Source organism: Myotis lucifugus, unplaced genomic scaffold (assembly GCF_000147115.1).
Source record: "Myotis lucifugus unplaced genomic scaffold, Myoluc2.0 scaffold_114, whole genome shotgun sequence".
Taxonomy (NCBI): domain Eukaryota; kingdom Metazoa; phylum Chordata; class Mammalia; order Chiroptera; family Vespertilionidae; genus Myotis; species Myotis lucifugus.
In genome coordinates, this window is record NW_005871162.1 from 137,400 (window position 1) to 154,008 (window position 16,609).

The 16,609-nt window shown below is 38.8% G+C and overlaps 1 protein-coding gene across 1 annotated transcript in view; it reads left to right on the forward strand.

Annotated features, from left to right (window-relative positions):
• Positions 1-16,230, forward strand: part of RSPO2 (R-spondin 2) — a 141,724-nt gene extending 125,494 nt beyond the window's left edge. The window contains exon 5 of the mRNA XM_023757793.1: positions 14,406-16,230. Coding sequence (XP_023613561.1) covers positions 14,406-14,521 — 116 coding nt within the window. The 3' untranslated portion in view covers positions 14,522-16,230. The remainder of the gene's footprint in view (positions 1-14,405) is intronic.
• The last annotated feature ends 379 nt before the right edge of the window (positions 16,231-16,609 follow it).

Below are 16,609 nucleotides of genomic sequence, written 5' to 3' on the forward strand. Positions count from 1 at the left end.
TGAAGAAACCAAGGCCAGCATAGCCACCACAGACCCCCTGCAGATTTCACTGGTTTTGCCTCACAACTACTCGTGTTTGCTGATGCCCCCCACCTTTTTCCTGCAGAAGCCGAGGATCCACACTGGCAGCCAGTCCAGGCCTCTGTGGCTGTGTGAGTGTGCAAGATGTCAGTCTAGACGCCCCCGCTGACCCTCACTGCTGTGTATGCCTTCGGGGGTAGCCCCTCCAGCCTGATCTCTGTCGGCTGGTCTCCACTGCCATGTGCAGGCCTGAGGCTACACCATGCAGGCTCAGGAGGGCATGCCCACAGCCAGGGGCCCCATCACTGCTTGTGGGCCTGGATCTGGCCCTGTCTCCTGCCATGGCCTGTACCACTGTGCCACCTGCAGCTAACCCCTCTAGTTGTCTATCCGCCTTCCCACAGACTGACTCCTGACACTGACCTTCACTGCTGTGCCCCAGTGAGCAGGACACCAGCAGCCAGCCGAGTGGACACTGATAGCAAGGCTCCTGCTGGGGCCAAGGCACCTTTAGTTGGCTTTAGCCCTTGCGGCTTGCCCTGGTTCCCACCACTACATGTGTGTTTGCATCTTGCCCACCACCCAGGCACAGGCCTATCAGAAAAAGCAATAAAGAAAACAATCCTATTTACAATAGCATAAAAAACAATAAAATACTTAGAAATACATTTAACCAAGGAAGTGAATGATCTATACACAAAAATTGTAAGATATTAATGAACGAAATTAAAAAAGACACAAAGAAATGGAAAGATATCTCATGTTCAAAGATTGGAGAGTTAATATTGCTAAAATATCCATTCTACCCAAAGCCATCTATAGATTCAATGCAATCTCTATCAAAATTCCAATTGCATTTTTCACAGAAATAGATCAAACAATCCTAAAATGTTGTGGGAACCACAAAAGACCTCAAATAGCCAAAGCAATTTTGAAAAAGAACAAAGCTGGAGGCATCAGACTTCCTGATTTCAAACTATTACAAAGCTACAGTAATCAAAAGAGTATGATACTGGTATAAAAACAGACTCATAGGCCAATGGAACAGAATTGAGATCCCAGAAATAAAGCCACACCTTTATGGTCCACTAATATTTGAGAAAAAAGGCAAGGATACCCAATAAGGAAAAGACAGTCTCTTCAATAAATGCTGTTAGGAAAACAGAATATCCACATGCAATAGAACAAATTTGGGCCCCTATCAAAAAATGAACTCAAAATGGGTTGAAGACTGAAAGGTAAGCTAGAAACTATAAAATTCCTAGAAATACAGGGAAAACACTCCTTTCAGAAAGGTTGTACTGCTGTATACTTAAATCAGACATATATACAAATACTTCATTGTTTTTCATCTGCTTCATATTTTAACTTATTGCAGTTTGTTAGGTAATTTTAGATTGCAAAGGGCCAGGTCAAACAGCTATGGCTGATCCTCAGTCCTGCCCTAAGAGGTCCCGGGTCTCAGTGTCCCGCGGTAATCAATTCAAGCACCTCTGAGAGAAAGCCGCCCTCGAGTTCCACCCGATGCCAGACAGTCAGTTTCTCCCCCTATGAGTCTGGGTCCCCAGAGACTCACCCGGAACTGCAGTCAGGGCCGTCGGGAGCTTATGTCTTCCTCCTGATTGAAAAAGACAACTGAGTCCTCAGTTGCCAGCCCTTTCTGAGTTCGCCTCCGTACCTCTGCGCTTTGCTTCTGCACCTCCTCTGAGTCTCATTGTGCTTTTCTCTTTCCTTCTAGTTGTAGAATTTCCACTCAGCCAGCCTTCTTGTGGTTCTGGATGATGTCCGTTTTGTCTTTTAGTTGTATTTTTGAAGTGGTTGTGCGAGGCAGCAATTTCCGGTGTTTACCTATGCCGCCATCTTGGTTTCTCAATGATATTCTTTATATAGCTTTCTCATCCAATTCCAGGGATGTCTTTCCTGAAATTTTAGTAGTTAGAGTGAGACTTTTCTGTGGGATATCTCATTCCGTGATGATTCAGTTTAAATCAGTTTGATTATGTCTTAATTTTTTCCATGTTATTTGTAAATTTTGGTTTCTCATCTTTCCCTTTAACACCAAAATTAAATAAAACTAATTAGAACATAATGATACAAACATGGAAATAAGCAATGTTTGGGAAATATGACAGATACATATTGTGTATGTGTGTATGCACACATATATGTAGTAGCTTCCTTTGATTTTAGTTTATATGTTTGACAGTCTATATACTTTTTCTGGAGAGTGAAATACCATTTTAAGTTGAGGGGAAATAAACCCATTTTATGAAACATTAGGATTTTTGTAAAAAAAAAATTAGCCATGTTTTGCTCTTTTAATATCTGGTGATCACAGACAAAGGTATTAGCAGTCGAGATAACCCAGCAAAGTATTAGACCTTTTAAAACCTTAGACATGTGAAGTATCTAAGAATTGTTAGGTTCAGTTTTCTTAGAATTGAAATCCATCACTGCTATTTGGGTAGTTGACAAAAGATTCTACAGTGACCAAAACATTCATCTGATCTTTACTTGTGGATAGAAATTATTTATTTTGGCAAATATCTGTTTACTTTCCTTGTCCTGCAAGAATAACAAAGAAAATATGCCCTTGATTTTGGTCTCATATCAAACCAATGATGGTCCTGGCCTCCATTTTATGAATTTTATGGTCCAGTCATTTAACTGAATGACCTGATCATAGGGTTTGTGGGAGTCTGTGGTTAAAGATAAGAGTGTAACTCCTACCTCCTCCTTCCTCTCTCTCAGGAGACCACCTTTATTATACTACAAAGGTGATGGGAAAAGTAGAGCATAATGGATAAGAACATAAGCTGTGGGACCAGACTACTGAGTTCAAATCTGAATTCTACCATTACTGGCAGTGTCATCTCAGGTCACCTGACTTCTCTTATCTTTAGTTTCCTCTGCTGTGAAGTGGGACTAATGACATTCTATTTCATAGGGATATTATTAGTATGAAGTCAGTTAACATGTGTCACACACTTAATGCCTAGCACACAGCTAACACATTATGGTGATGATGACGACTTAATAATTTAGAAGAACCTCATAGCACGTTTCTGAAAGAAGGAAAAAAGACTTGTAATATGCTTCCTTCTGTCTGTAATACAACTAATGCCACCTTAATGCCTCTGGTGTTTTGTGTCACCTGGTCTGAGGGATACTGTTCTTGTCTTTCCAATTTTTGAAGTGGCAACTCTATATCCTAGTTAGGAGGAAGCCCCGAACTTGATAATAGTTTTAATTTTTTCAAGTGCAATTTTGTTTTTCTTTTTTTTAACTCTTTAGAATTTCTGCAAACCCACTAAACTGTCTGTCAAAACAGAACCTGTTAATTGAGTGAATTGAGAGATTCTGCAGAGTAAAGCTAGTCTCTGGAATCCAACCGCAGGGAGAAACGAATCTGCTGTAACAGGAGTGACCTGCAGCCCCTTCCCTTGAGCACAGAGATCAAGGACCCTTTGCCTGGGTGCATGTTCCACTGGCCACGGGCAACTTGATTCCTGCTGCTTTCTTGGGGCATCACCACAAACAGAACCTGGGGAAGGGAGTCCACGCAGAAAGAGGACTGTGTTCATTCACAATTTGGAAGCTATTTCTCAGCTCAGTTAGGAAGGAGGTTGCAATGCATTCTGAAGTGCTCTCACCTAGCACTTCCTTCTTTCTCCTGTTCCCAAGTCCGTCCTTTTGCCCATGCCCTTTTTAGAAGAGCTTTATGCTCTAGACTTCCATGTTATCTTACCTTTGCACTGAACCACCTCTGAAGCTAAAACAATAACAATAATTCCAGGTTTTTCCTCCTGAAGGTTTCATTCAGGAGTCAGTGTATGGCTAGGGAACCTATGTTTTGCAAAAGCTCCTTGGAGGGTTCTACTATTTCTGGCCCATGAACTGGCTTTTGGAACCACAGGTCTAAACTTCTCCCAAGTCCCAGCTGAAATAGAAGCATGCTGTGTTTTCTTCCCTTGGGTTTTTCCAAGGACACACTGTTGACTCTGAATTGGAAATGCTAAATGTATTGCTTGACCTCAGGAAACTGAGGCTTTGAATGCCTTAACTCCAGTAAATAATTAATATGAAAAATACAGGTGTAGGCCGGGCCCTTTGGGGACCTAATGTGCCCCATGGGAACCCTGATATCTCGGGGTGCTGAGTGGGGAGGTTGATGCTTTTCTTCAGCCTAGTATATTAATTTGTTTGTTCAGCAGCCATTTTAATGATTATGAGATCAAAGAGGTTTGCTGGGCACAAGGGATCCAAAAAGTACAGGTTTTAGAATCTGCCAGATGTTGGTTTGACTCAATGCTGAGCTATGTGATTTTGAGCTATTTACTTAACTTCTCTAAACTTATTTCCTCATGAGCAAAATGAAAATCATGCTCTCCTTGCGGACCATTGTAAGGATTAGAAATAATACATGTGAGGTACCTCATATATGGCTGTAATTTGTTCAGCATTTACGTGCCAGGTATAGTTTCTGGAACTTTATATGCATTGTCTTTACCCCTCACAGCAATACTGAAGTGGGTACCAATGATTTTATTAGTTTAGAAATAAGAAAACTAACCCTCAGAAAAAGTAAGTAACTGGTCCAAAATCACTAGCTTCTAAGAGGCAGAGGTCTTTTTTGAATCTAGTGCTATCTGTCCCCAAGCCCATGTTCTTAACCTTGTGTCCTAGATGCCTGCCCAGTCCAGGGTCATGTGATTGCTCCAATCCTCCAGGATAGACCTGGGAGTGACCAACCCATTAGTTGGCCAGGCCACCCATCGCTCTGTGGGTTAACTCGCAGGGGGAGCAAGTCATGTGGAATTCCCCTCTTGGGAATATGCAATTAAGGCAAAAGAGAACGAGGCTATTATAAGAGGGAGGTAAGCTGAAAGATCATGGGGTTTACTCAGGGCCAGGCTCACCTTCATAGACCATGTGTAAGCTGAAGTTGAGGTGCAGTTCATTTTATAATGGTGACAAAGACCACATGGCTTGGGTCCAGCCCATATATCTTTGCTCTGACTCCCCATATTAGGTGAAATAAGTGAATATCTATAACTTAATTTGTGGAAAGACTCTTACCAGGACACTATGACATATATTGGTCTTAATTGTAGCTATTTGTAATTATTCACAAACTAGGGGCCCCGTGCACGAATTCGTGCAACCTTGAAAGGAACTGTAGGCTGTGAGGCTGTGGTGGGCACAGGGGTGGGTTTCAGCCCATCCTCTGCGCCCACTGCGGCCCCCGGTCCTGTCTGCCAGCAGCCCCGCTCCCACTGCTCCCATGCGCTGACAGCACTGGCCCTGCTTGCACCCACTGGCAGCGCAGAGCAATTGGGGCTGGCACCAGCAGTGGGTGCGAGGGGTGGCTGCTGCCCTGATCACCCCTCAGGAGCAGGGGGAGATGGAGAAGCCCTCAGGGGCAGTGGGTGTGAGCAGCGGGACCAGCACCAGCAGCAGGTGTGAGCGCTGGGTGGGACCAAAGAATTTTCAGTAATCACCACATGCTCGCCCTAATGACAGCAACTGGCGCCCCGCTTGGTCTGGTGACCCGGCTCACCTGCTCCACCATCCTGTTGCAGCCAATGCCCTCCATGTTCTGCGCTCTGCTGCTGACGCCCGCCATGTTCCACATGTGTCCCCTGGTGGTCAACGCATATCATAGCGACCGGTTGTTCTGCTGTTCGATCTATTTGCATATTAAGGTTTTATGTTTTAGATAGATAGATAGATAGATAGATAGATAGATAGATATATTGCATGATATATCCACAAACATAAAATTAAAACAGAAAGTGGTAATTAGTTTAATGAGGGAGGTTCAAGAGCTGCCCTGGGCACAGAGGAGGGAATGTGTTCCTGAGCCTTTGTGGAACATGCAGCTCTTTATTATCCTGTGCTGACTCCCTTTGTGTAAGGCCTACTACTTAGGTGAGCTGTAGGCTTGGACTGGTAGCCCATGCCTGACACAGCTGTTTTGGAGAAACCATTTCTGTTTTTCTTTTCACTTGTGTGTCTTCAAGTTCCATAGAAATTGTGTTGAATCCAAATTAAATAAATGCTTGCCATATGATTATAGTCCTGAATATCATTTCTTAGACTTTTTTTTCATTTAGTTAATGGTTATTGATTGAAGACCAAGGAGTAGATATTAAATCCCCTTATTCTAATAGAATTACCTTAAAAGGTATCTTCTGTTATAGTATGAAGTCAGCTATGGAGGAACTTGAAATTCTTCTCTGATTATCCCATCGCTCCTAATCAAATGAAATAGTTGTATCATTTTCTCTGCAAAACCTGATGTTTTTTCTGACTTAATTTAGGAGTGCCAAATGAGCCTGATGGTTTTCTGCAAATTTTATTTATCTTGAGTAATTTTAGGATGCATAACTGCACAATGTTCTGGCAGGCAGTTGGAGTGCTTAAGTTTTTTCATGATATTCAATTATGTGAGAATGTGTCGAAACCACTTACAGTGAGTGCATGGTCCATGGTAGGTATGTCCACCATCTCACTTACCCGACCTAGGAAACTTTACAGATTGCATCTTGCTAAAAGGTACGAAAAAGAATAAGCAACGAATCAATGCAGTGTAAATTTACAGAATGCCAAAGTTATAGATAAGTTGTTATTTAGGCAGTACTTTAATAGTTCATAAAGCAGTTTCTTCACAGTTATGAGGTGGCCAATGACTTCTAGAATTTGGTCAGAGTAATGTTATTTGTCTTCTAAGGTTTGTCTGTTTTTCTGCATTTCTTGAAAAACAACTCTATAACTGTGTCCTTATCCAGTGTTTTTTTAAAACTATAAAAGTATCTAAGAATAACACTGAAACCTAGTTCCAAGCCCAGCTCAGCTGTTAATTAGCTGTAGGAACTTGGATAGGTCACCCTAGTTTTTCTGTACCTCACTTGTTTCATACCTAACCCCTCCTTCCCCCAATGTAGCCAGTTGCTTCTGGTGCTGGGAAGCCAACTTGATCAGAACCCTTTGTCAGGACTCACCACCTAATCAGCTTTCATACTTGATATCAGGTCTATGTACCAGATAATAGTGAATATCATTTTTAATTTTACAACTCCATTCTTATAAATAAGAGACCCAAGGAAAGGACTTGTTCTTTGCAGGTAATTTAGGTTAATTTTGCCATAAGAAAATACTACTTGGGTTTATAATAATGTGTCTTTCCCCAAATCACTGAATAGCAGATTCATCTTTTCTCCTCTCATTATTCCCTGCCTTTACTTTCAAACATCTTTAAAAGCAGTGTGCAATTATATTTTTCCTGGTCTTGCTACGATTCTTTAGTTTACTAAAGAGATTAACTCTGCCTAGAAAGGAAAAAAAGGGTCTCCAATTGGGGTTAAAATGAAGTATGTAAGAAGTTAGAGCCCCAAAGCTCCCATGTACATTTAAAAAACAACAACAAACAAACCAGGGTACTCTTACCTTACAGTAAAAGTGAATTAGTGCCCTCTTGTGGTAGAGTTATGTATTTATTCCTTCACACAAGTGAATTTACACAGAGCATTATTTTAGTTTTCACTACCCTGAAACACTTTGTCCTTTACAAGGAACCTGAAGTATTTATAAAAAGAGCTCTGGATGTTTTTAAAACAAATGTATCCTAATTTATTTATTTTCACCTATCTTAAACGCCATAGACTTATGTCTTTGAACAGATTTTTCTTTTTTCTGTTTGAGGTACCAGATATCTATGAGCTTATATTAAACAAATCACTGGAATGACCAATGTTATATGGAACAAATCCAAATCTCATTGAAATTACTTTTCTGTAGACCTTACCACTTCAAGTGAGTTGGGAGGGGCTTGGGAGTATCTTGTTGCCCCTTCAGAATTCTTGTTATATGCCTGAAGAACAATGATTTTCTTCAGGGCTATAAATTTTGAAATACCAAGTGCAGGAAATCTTAGTGGTGGTATAATTAACTTATAAAGGCTCAGGTGATCTTAAGAATTAGCTTTTCTTCCAACTTCATTGTTTTGAACATGAAACAAGATTTTAAAATTAAACGAACTTCCTTTCAACAAAATAGGTAACAGACCTCACGCCTAATAAAATGTGCTATATAAGAAAACTTGAATGGTTTTAAAGACAAAGAAAGCAATTTCATACTATTTTTTTACAATAAAAATATGGCAGACTTGTACAGGTAGAACATTAAGACAGAATTGCTTATTGAAATCGTGTAAATCTACAGTAAATATTCTAAATTTTGAATGATTTTCACATTTGTATGTTTAGAGAAGTGTATTGTCATTATTTTGGATGATTGTCACTCTTCACCAATAGCCTTGTAAGATGGACAGCTACTTGTAATTTATCTCCAGATTGTGTGTAGACTTTTAAAACACATTCACTTTTATGAAGATGAAATGACTTGAGATTCAAGATGCCCAGTAAGTCTCCTTTGGAGGTAGCTTGCTATTTTTCAACTCTTTTTTTGTCTCTATATTTTTCCTGAAAGAAAATTTGATTAGTCATCAAATAACCATTGAGGGATTTTCTAGTTCTTTCCAAAGACATCTGTCTGTGAAATGTTTTTAGTGAAAAGGGTGTTATTTCTTTTAAAAACCCAAAGAAATAGGTAAATGTTACTAAAAATGACAAGGAACTTTGTACTATAACTAAGGAGCCAAAAATGAATTCCTTTGCTTTACTCAGAGTTCTAGCTAACTTTACTCTCCTCTGACTTCCAGCTAATGTGAATCAATAACCATCAAGATATGTTATCCTGAATTATTATAGACAGTGGGAAGGTTTTTATCTTAGACTATGTAGAATATTCTGTGGTAGATGCCAGTCATGCTCATCATACTTGGACTCCTTTCTAGGAAAAAAGAAAGAGCTTCATAAACTAATATATATTCTTTTTTAAAAACTTAAGTAGAATTGGTATACAACATTATATTAGTTACATCCCCCACCCCCTTCCTTCTGGTGACCATCCCTTTGGCCTCTGTTTCTATGAGTCTGTTTTTATATTCTTAATGTCTGAGTGTTTAGGTCCAGTAGTTCCTAAGCTTTTATATATCTTAGATTCATTTATGATTGGCCACTCACTAAAGAATCTGCTTACCACCGCAGTAGAAATGTTTTAGTATTACAAGGTTTTCCTTATAGCTATTTATGATAAGTATTAGGAACATGCAATTATTCTTGGACATAACTTTAATTGTTGTGGTCTTAAAATACAAAATGCATCTTCATAGTTTAAAACACACTGCTTTGGTAGTCATAAAAATTGTAGAAGGGCACTTAGGTAATTTACAGGGTTTTTTCAGAGTTATGGTAAACATCTTTACTTATAAATTTCTGCCCAAGTTTAGATTATTTTCCTAGAATAGATTCCAAAATCTCGTTCAAAGGTTATGAACATTTTTGCCCTGGCCAGGTAGCTCAGTTGGTTGGAGCATTGTCCCGATACACCAAGGTTTCGGATTTGATCCCCAGTCAGAGCACTTACAAGAGTCAGTCAGTGAATGAGTAGATGAGTGGAATAATAAATTGATGTTTCTTTCTCTTTCACTCCCTCCTTAAAATTCAATTTTTAAAATGTTATGAACATTTTAATGCTCTTTTTACACTTGTCAAATGGCTTTTCAGAAAGGCTGTATGAATCAATTGCATATTCTCAAACTGCATCCCGAAGCCTGTCTCATCACATTCTCACTAGCTTTACGTATTTTCACTCTTAAGCATCTTTGCAGTAGCAACTCAATTTATCTGGTGGTTTTGATTGTGAGATTTGATTGTTTAAATATACTTATTAGCTATTAGCTATTTTTTTATTTCTTCTTCTGAATTGTATTTAGGACTTTTGTCTATTTTCATATGAGCTTTTAAAATATTTTAGGAACCAGCTGGCATTTTTTTCCCCAGGGAATCATCAATCACTCTTAAATAAATAAATCTCCGTTGCTACTCATTCTTGGGCAAACTCAAGTTGCCCATATGAGAGAAGGTAATGGCCCAATTACTAGTCACTGTCTACAACTCAGTCCCTCTGAGTTTAGATGTGGAGGCAACCTTTTATGTTCTGCCTAGTGTGTGTGTCCTCCTATGTAGGACAAGATTCAACCGTTGGTGGTTACACAGGTTTCTTGTCTCTCAATGTTAACTGCTTTGAAGGATGACAATCTCTTTGAGGTGATTCCCGAGTCACCATAATGAATTTCTTAAATACAATGAAGCCTAGGTTTTAAGTTAGCATCACAAACTTATTAAACTGTAATAGAAATTGGTCCTGGTTTTAGGTGATGACCTTTGTTGTCATAGTTGTGGCTCTAATACTGGTCATTACAGTTAACTGTATTTGTCATAATTGTGGCTACTTCCCCCAGTGTGTATATATGGAAGCTTTTATCTTTTTTGTTAGTCACAGTTACTGAATTTTTTAATTTAGTTTTCTTCCATTAGAAAGTCTTCCTCAAAATAATCATTATGGAAACTCTTCACAACCTTTGTGCCTCATCTATGGATGTATAAGAACCACTGTTCCAATGATGAAAAGATTTTTATCTAAACCTAGTAAGAGGGGGGGAAACCATCTGAAGCATTTCCTTGTATTGGGGAGCTTACGGAAGAATGAAATTCATGTGTGACTGACAGGGGAGTCAGTATTTTCACAGCTTCATGTAATTTGTGAGGCTGCCTGATATCTTGGTTCAAAATAATCTATCCTGTTTCTGATTCTAATAGCAGTAATCTACAGCTGGATGTTAGGAGTATTTCCATAAGGCACTGCTCACCTTTCTCTGTAGAAGAGTTGATAGGTTATCCTGTTGGACTATTTCCACATGTGTGCAAGTCAATGTAATTATGTTGGTTAGAGTGTGGTTTTGATAATACCTTTCTAACTTTGTTCATTTTGATGATAATCTTGTTTTGTCAGTGGTATTTTACTCATCTTCCTTTCATCCCAGGAATATAATCTTTTCTAACAGCATCTCATAACTTTCTAGTGAAAGATGACTATCGCATCTTCTTCCTATAAATGTAGAAACCGAGAATCACAAGTGTAATATTGCACCAGACACCTCTGTCCCAAGACAGTGCCTCCCTACCAAGTTTGCTTCCTCCTGGAGAAGGCCTTTCTCTGTGAAATCACATTGCTTTGCCTTAAAAGCTAGTTGTCTTCTTGCATTCACACAACAGTGCTGAAGAGATCTGCTCTGTAGATCAGATTCTCTTTAATCTTGAAGAGGTTCACTCAATAGTGATTTGTCAAGGCACCTGCATTCTTAAAGTACTCAGGACAAAGATACGCATAATTTGTCATCAGTGTTGGACATACCTGGAGGCTGACAATCTCCTAACAAAACTCAGATCTTTTCTGCTGATCTTGGGGAATGTATTTTCCAAGTCTTCTCTTGTGAACTAAAAAGCAAGAAAGTTAAATCCATGAGTTGAATTAGTCTTTGGGTGAGTGGCATCAAACTTGCCTTTAAATGTTTTCTGTATAGGTGAATATTCTTGAAAAAATGTGCAACCATCTAATGCAAGTCTAGAAGTCATTCTCTGAGTCTAATCTACCCACAGATGTAAAGAAGTGAAAACATAAGTTAACATGCTTGTATATTCAGTGTGTTATTTTCAAATATATAAATAAAAACAGTGATATATGCTTTTGTTAAATCTTAGCAGAGATCAGAAGAAAATATGTAAAAGACTCTTTTTATACCCTTTGTTAGGATATGTTTCAATATTCTTTTATTACTTTGAGTTGGGCTTAAAGTCAAAACAACCTACTATGGACCACAAAATATTTTCAGTTAATTTAGGCCTATTCGTGGTCAAATATTGGCTAAATGTCTTAATTCTTTGGTATTTGCAATATATCTTACATGAGAAATGGGGCTGACCAAGAACAAAACCAAGCAATGAGCCAATAGCACAAAGATGTCATTCAAAAGAGATTGCTGAGGAAAGTTTTAGGGTTATAATTAGGTCTCCCAGAACATCACTAGTTGGAACAGGTACCATATGACTTATTGCCAATAAAATAATTGTACAATTTGAGAAATTATTTTATATAAGTTTTCAGAAGCATTGCTGAATTTTTGGCTACAATATGAAGTTTTATGCAAATACTGAAAAACTTCTCTATCACACACAATATTATATCAGCCAGCAAATCCAAAGACCATTTGATATTGACAATCACATCAGAATAATATAGTAGGTAAATGACATGAAATTGACCCTCTCTTAAAATGAGTTTCCAGTAATTTAGCTTAGATTTGCTGTTAGTGAAAGTAGTGTACATTTGATTTCCAACTAAATCATTTATATGAAGAAGTCAAATGGTGACTGTGAAAAGTTTTAAATAACATATTCAGTATATTTTTATCTTAACAGAATACATTTTAAAATCAAGGAATGTTGGCATTATTTCCCATTCACTGGATTTCAATTTGCTTTTAAAGAAACCTCCAGCCTTTACAGAAATGAAATTTAAACTGAACTTTTCAATGTAGTCAGCAATGACTTTTAAAGGATTTTCTGTTTAGATAAATATAGATCTAAGAAAAACCTTCATATAACTTTATCATTGAAGCTTCTTTTTAAATATTCTATTTAATGTTAAATATTTCATCTCTCTGCCCTCATTAAGTGTGTCTCATCATCAGATATGATGTTATTAAATAGTTGTAACTTTACAGTTTTTTTATTAATGCTGGCTTGGACTAAAGCTTCATTGGGTAGGATTAACTATATTTAAAGATGGCAAAATGCCATTATAACATTAATGCCAGAATTTAATGAGAACCAGAAGTTAACTTCAAGGACCTTCATAATTTAATATGAGGGCATGATCATATTCTGATTATTTTACTGTAGTGTCCTATTAAAGTAAGTTATTCTTTTTCTAATCTTTTCTTCTTGTGATGAAAGTTTTACTCAGCAAACACTTATTAAGTATCCACTATGTGGCAAACATGTGCTATAGTCTTATCAGTGAGACGATTTTCCATCCTCAAATAGAATAAAGCCTTTCTGATCAAAAAGAGCAGAAATGAGAAACACCTCCCTTATGCAGGACTCTCATGGCCTCTCTTGATCTAGAATGTCTGGTTTCCTAAGGCATGCATCTACCTCTCTAACCTCTGGTCTGTTTCTTCTTCATTTCTCACTTCGGTCATCTATGTCCCTGACATGAAAAGGTCTGGGAAGGTTGGAGAGCATGGATTACAACTGGATGTCCTAGTTATGGTACTGATTACTATGGTGTTTCACAGGAAAAGCTTTGTAGAACTACACGATAAAATTGGACATAGGGCAGGGGGGCGAGCTAGCTGTAGGATTCTTTGTCTTTTGAGGAAAAAACCTTCCTGTACTGAAGATGTATAGTGATGACTCACTTTCTGTAAAATGCAAGTGAACTTTAAAGCTATTTCCTGCTCTAAAAATGATCCCTGTGTGTTTAGAACTCAAAGAGATCAATAGACCTAAAGTGAATGTCTATGTTCCTTATTTTTTTCATAATCTTATGTACATATACTTGCAAAGAAATGCTGAGACCTTCTAAAGACCGTGATGCATAACCACAAGATGTAAGAAGTGAAATACAGCAGAGGCGAAGGGAAAACTGCACCCCAAAACTCCAACTATTTAGCTTGTGTTCCGAGCTTCCTAGGGACTAAGGCAAAGAGAACAAACAGGATAACATGGTGTGATTTTCTGCTTGTAAGATATATTCCACCAGCTATTCAGAAACAAGCATTTTTCTTGCTCTCAATAAGAACAACTGGTCTAGGCGATTTTTATAAGAAGCCATAAGCCGCATCATGAATGATGGCCTCATAAATTTTTATAGAAAATAAAGTATTCCACATATGTCATATCATATATTGGCCTTCGGAGAACACAGAGGGAATAATGTTAAAAGCAAGACATTTGTTTCTCCTGTGGGGCAGGGCGAGGGGGGTTTGAAACTTCTGGTATATTTACTGTAGATAGATGCTTATTTTCTTTTGACCCACTGACATGTGGAGCAGGAGAAAGATGTAAAGATGTCTAGTAAAGGGTAGCATTGTTAAAAGTAGGAGGGGATAAGTGAAATTTTTGTGGCAGGATGATATTTGCAAGACTGATCAGGCTGCTGGGAGGTGTTTAAATATGCCAGTTCCCTGTAACAGGAAGATCAGTCTCTGGTTTAGACAGCATATCCAATTTAGTAAATTATTATTATTCCGTCAAAATTAATGTGAACAATTTTCTCTTTGAGGCTGCTTTTTCCATAGGTGATGTTTTCCAGATGGGCTTTGTGTAAAACTCTTAATGTTTTATGTTTTCTTTCCTAGAAAAAGAGCCTTTTCTCTCACGTCTTTATTTCTCTCTCTCTCCCCGCCATTGTAGGGAAGAGAGGGCCGAAGGCGAAGGAGAAGAAGAACAAGAAGAAGAAGAGGAAGCTGACCGAAAGAGCCCAGGAGCAGCACAGTGTCTTCCTCGCTACAGACAGGGCAAACCAGTAAAATAAGAGACACGTCGGGTGGATTTTGGGGTTTTTTTGTTTGTTTTTTGCAAAAGTGCACAAAGCTACTCTCCACTCCCGGACACTGGTGCGCGGTGTTTGTGCTGCTCTGACCGGTATCCGTTCCCAGTGACATTGTGAAAGGAGGAGCCCCGAGGGCCTCTGTTATTTATGCTTTGATTTGCAGCTGGAGACTGTGAAGGTGGGAGCTCGTGACCTGAATCGGAGGAAGCAGGAGTGAGTGTACAGCACGGGACTGGGCTCGGTGTGCACCGCCAAGTGTGAGGCTGCAGACCCCCATTGGAGAACGGACTCGTGCATATTTATGGGAAGGAAGATGCTCAACAGGCAAAGTGCTATTTCACTTGTGCCCTCTATTTCTCACATTGTGCACTGTCAAGGATACATGTATGTGGATATCTGCTTAATGTTACCACATGTTCTCGGCATCTGTTCCCTTCCAAGCTATTGCGGGATGGAACTGTTCTTAGCTGGGGATATGCTGCAGGAATTCCTGCTCAGTTTCACAGCGGCTCTGATATGTACATATTCCGCTGGGGCTACGCATAAACCTCTTATTTACTGTATATTTATGCTCTCTTATGTGTAACAAGTCATGCCTGATTAATAGATGTCACTTTGTTTTTTAGTGGTTCCTAACTGTTGTCCAGTAAATGGCTGTTCTAGTTTTGAGAATTGACAAATGTTTTGTTGCCCCTTGAACCTTACCTTTTCTTTTCTTTGTGGGCTTATTTCTCACTGTAAGGATAGGATAAGCTAGTTTGTACATAGGGTCAAATGATCGGTGTCAAAGAATGAGTATCTCCTCACAAGATAAAGCAGCATCTGGCAGTCAGAAACCAGAAGTCCCTTTGAGTCTAAGATGGGATGACATCACGAAACACACCTGAAACACGAGGAATTACATGCAGCCATTCCTAGTACTCGTCATGCAACTTCACAGGCCAGCTACAGAACTTTGCAAACTTCAGTATGTGTATATACATCATTTAAAGCAGTCCCTGACTTACAGTGACAGGGCACCTACCAGTATTCTTGGGTCACTGTAGGAGTTACCCTCATAAGACTATGCTTTGGATCTGAGGAGAAAACAAGATAAATTCCTACAACTGCTGGTCAGATCTTAACAGGTCCCCATGGAGCCAGAATGTATTTCATATCTGAGATGGGCAGGAACAGCGTGGGAGCTCCTAGGGGATGGTTTCAGAGTTGTGCTTTCAAAAACATCCTTGTCCCCTTGGGGGAATCAACTCTTAAAGGATTTTGAATTGGCTACTTCTAAAAGCATCATTATCTTCCTGGATGATCCAAAAGAAATGGTTGCAGATTTTTGAGGAAAAAACAAAGCAAGGTAAAGCCTTTCTCTCACCTTGCATTGGCAAAACTACCTCTTCACAGCATTTTGGTATTTTGGTTAACTTTTGAGTCAAAAGCATCTTACCAATAAGTATAAATGTCATATACACCATTATGAAAATATTGATATGAGATAAGCCATATATGAATGTTGTATTCAACTTTAGGGTTTGCATTTAATCCTGAAGTGTTCACCTCCTTTCACGTCTATTTACACTATATTCCTATTACTAAGCAGGGAGGGGGCTCTTGTATAGTGCTTCATCGTTAATAAGTCAATACCTGTTCTGTTTCTGGGATGTTCTTTTCATGCATTAAAAAACTTCAAAAGTATTTGTGGAAATTTACTTTTCTTTTGAGATATATTTAGGAAAAAACCCAACACTTTAAACTCTACCCTCAAATGATGGTCCTTAAAAAAAGGAAAACAAATTTTTCAAACCTATGCTAGTAACTACATCTCAGGCACTAACTAGGTTAGCTATAAATTACATGGTAATGGAGTGGTTAAGAGTGGAGGTTTTAGGAACTAACAAGCAAAATAGAGACAAACTCTAGGGTGAGGGTGGGGAATAGGCTGGGGGGATTGAGCAAAAGGAATTCATGGACACAGACTGCAGGGGAATAAATGGTGATGGATAGAAACTTGGGGTGGTGAACACACAATACAGTGTACAGATGATTTGTTATGGATTTGTGCACCTGAAACCTG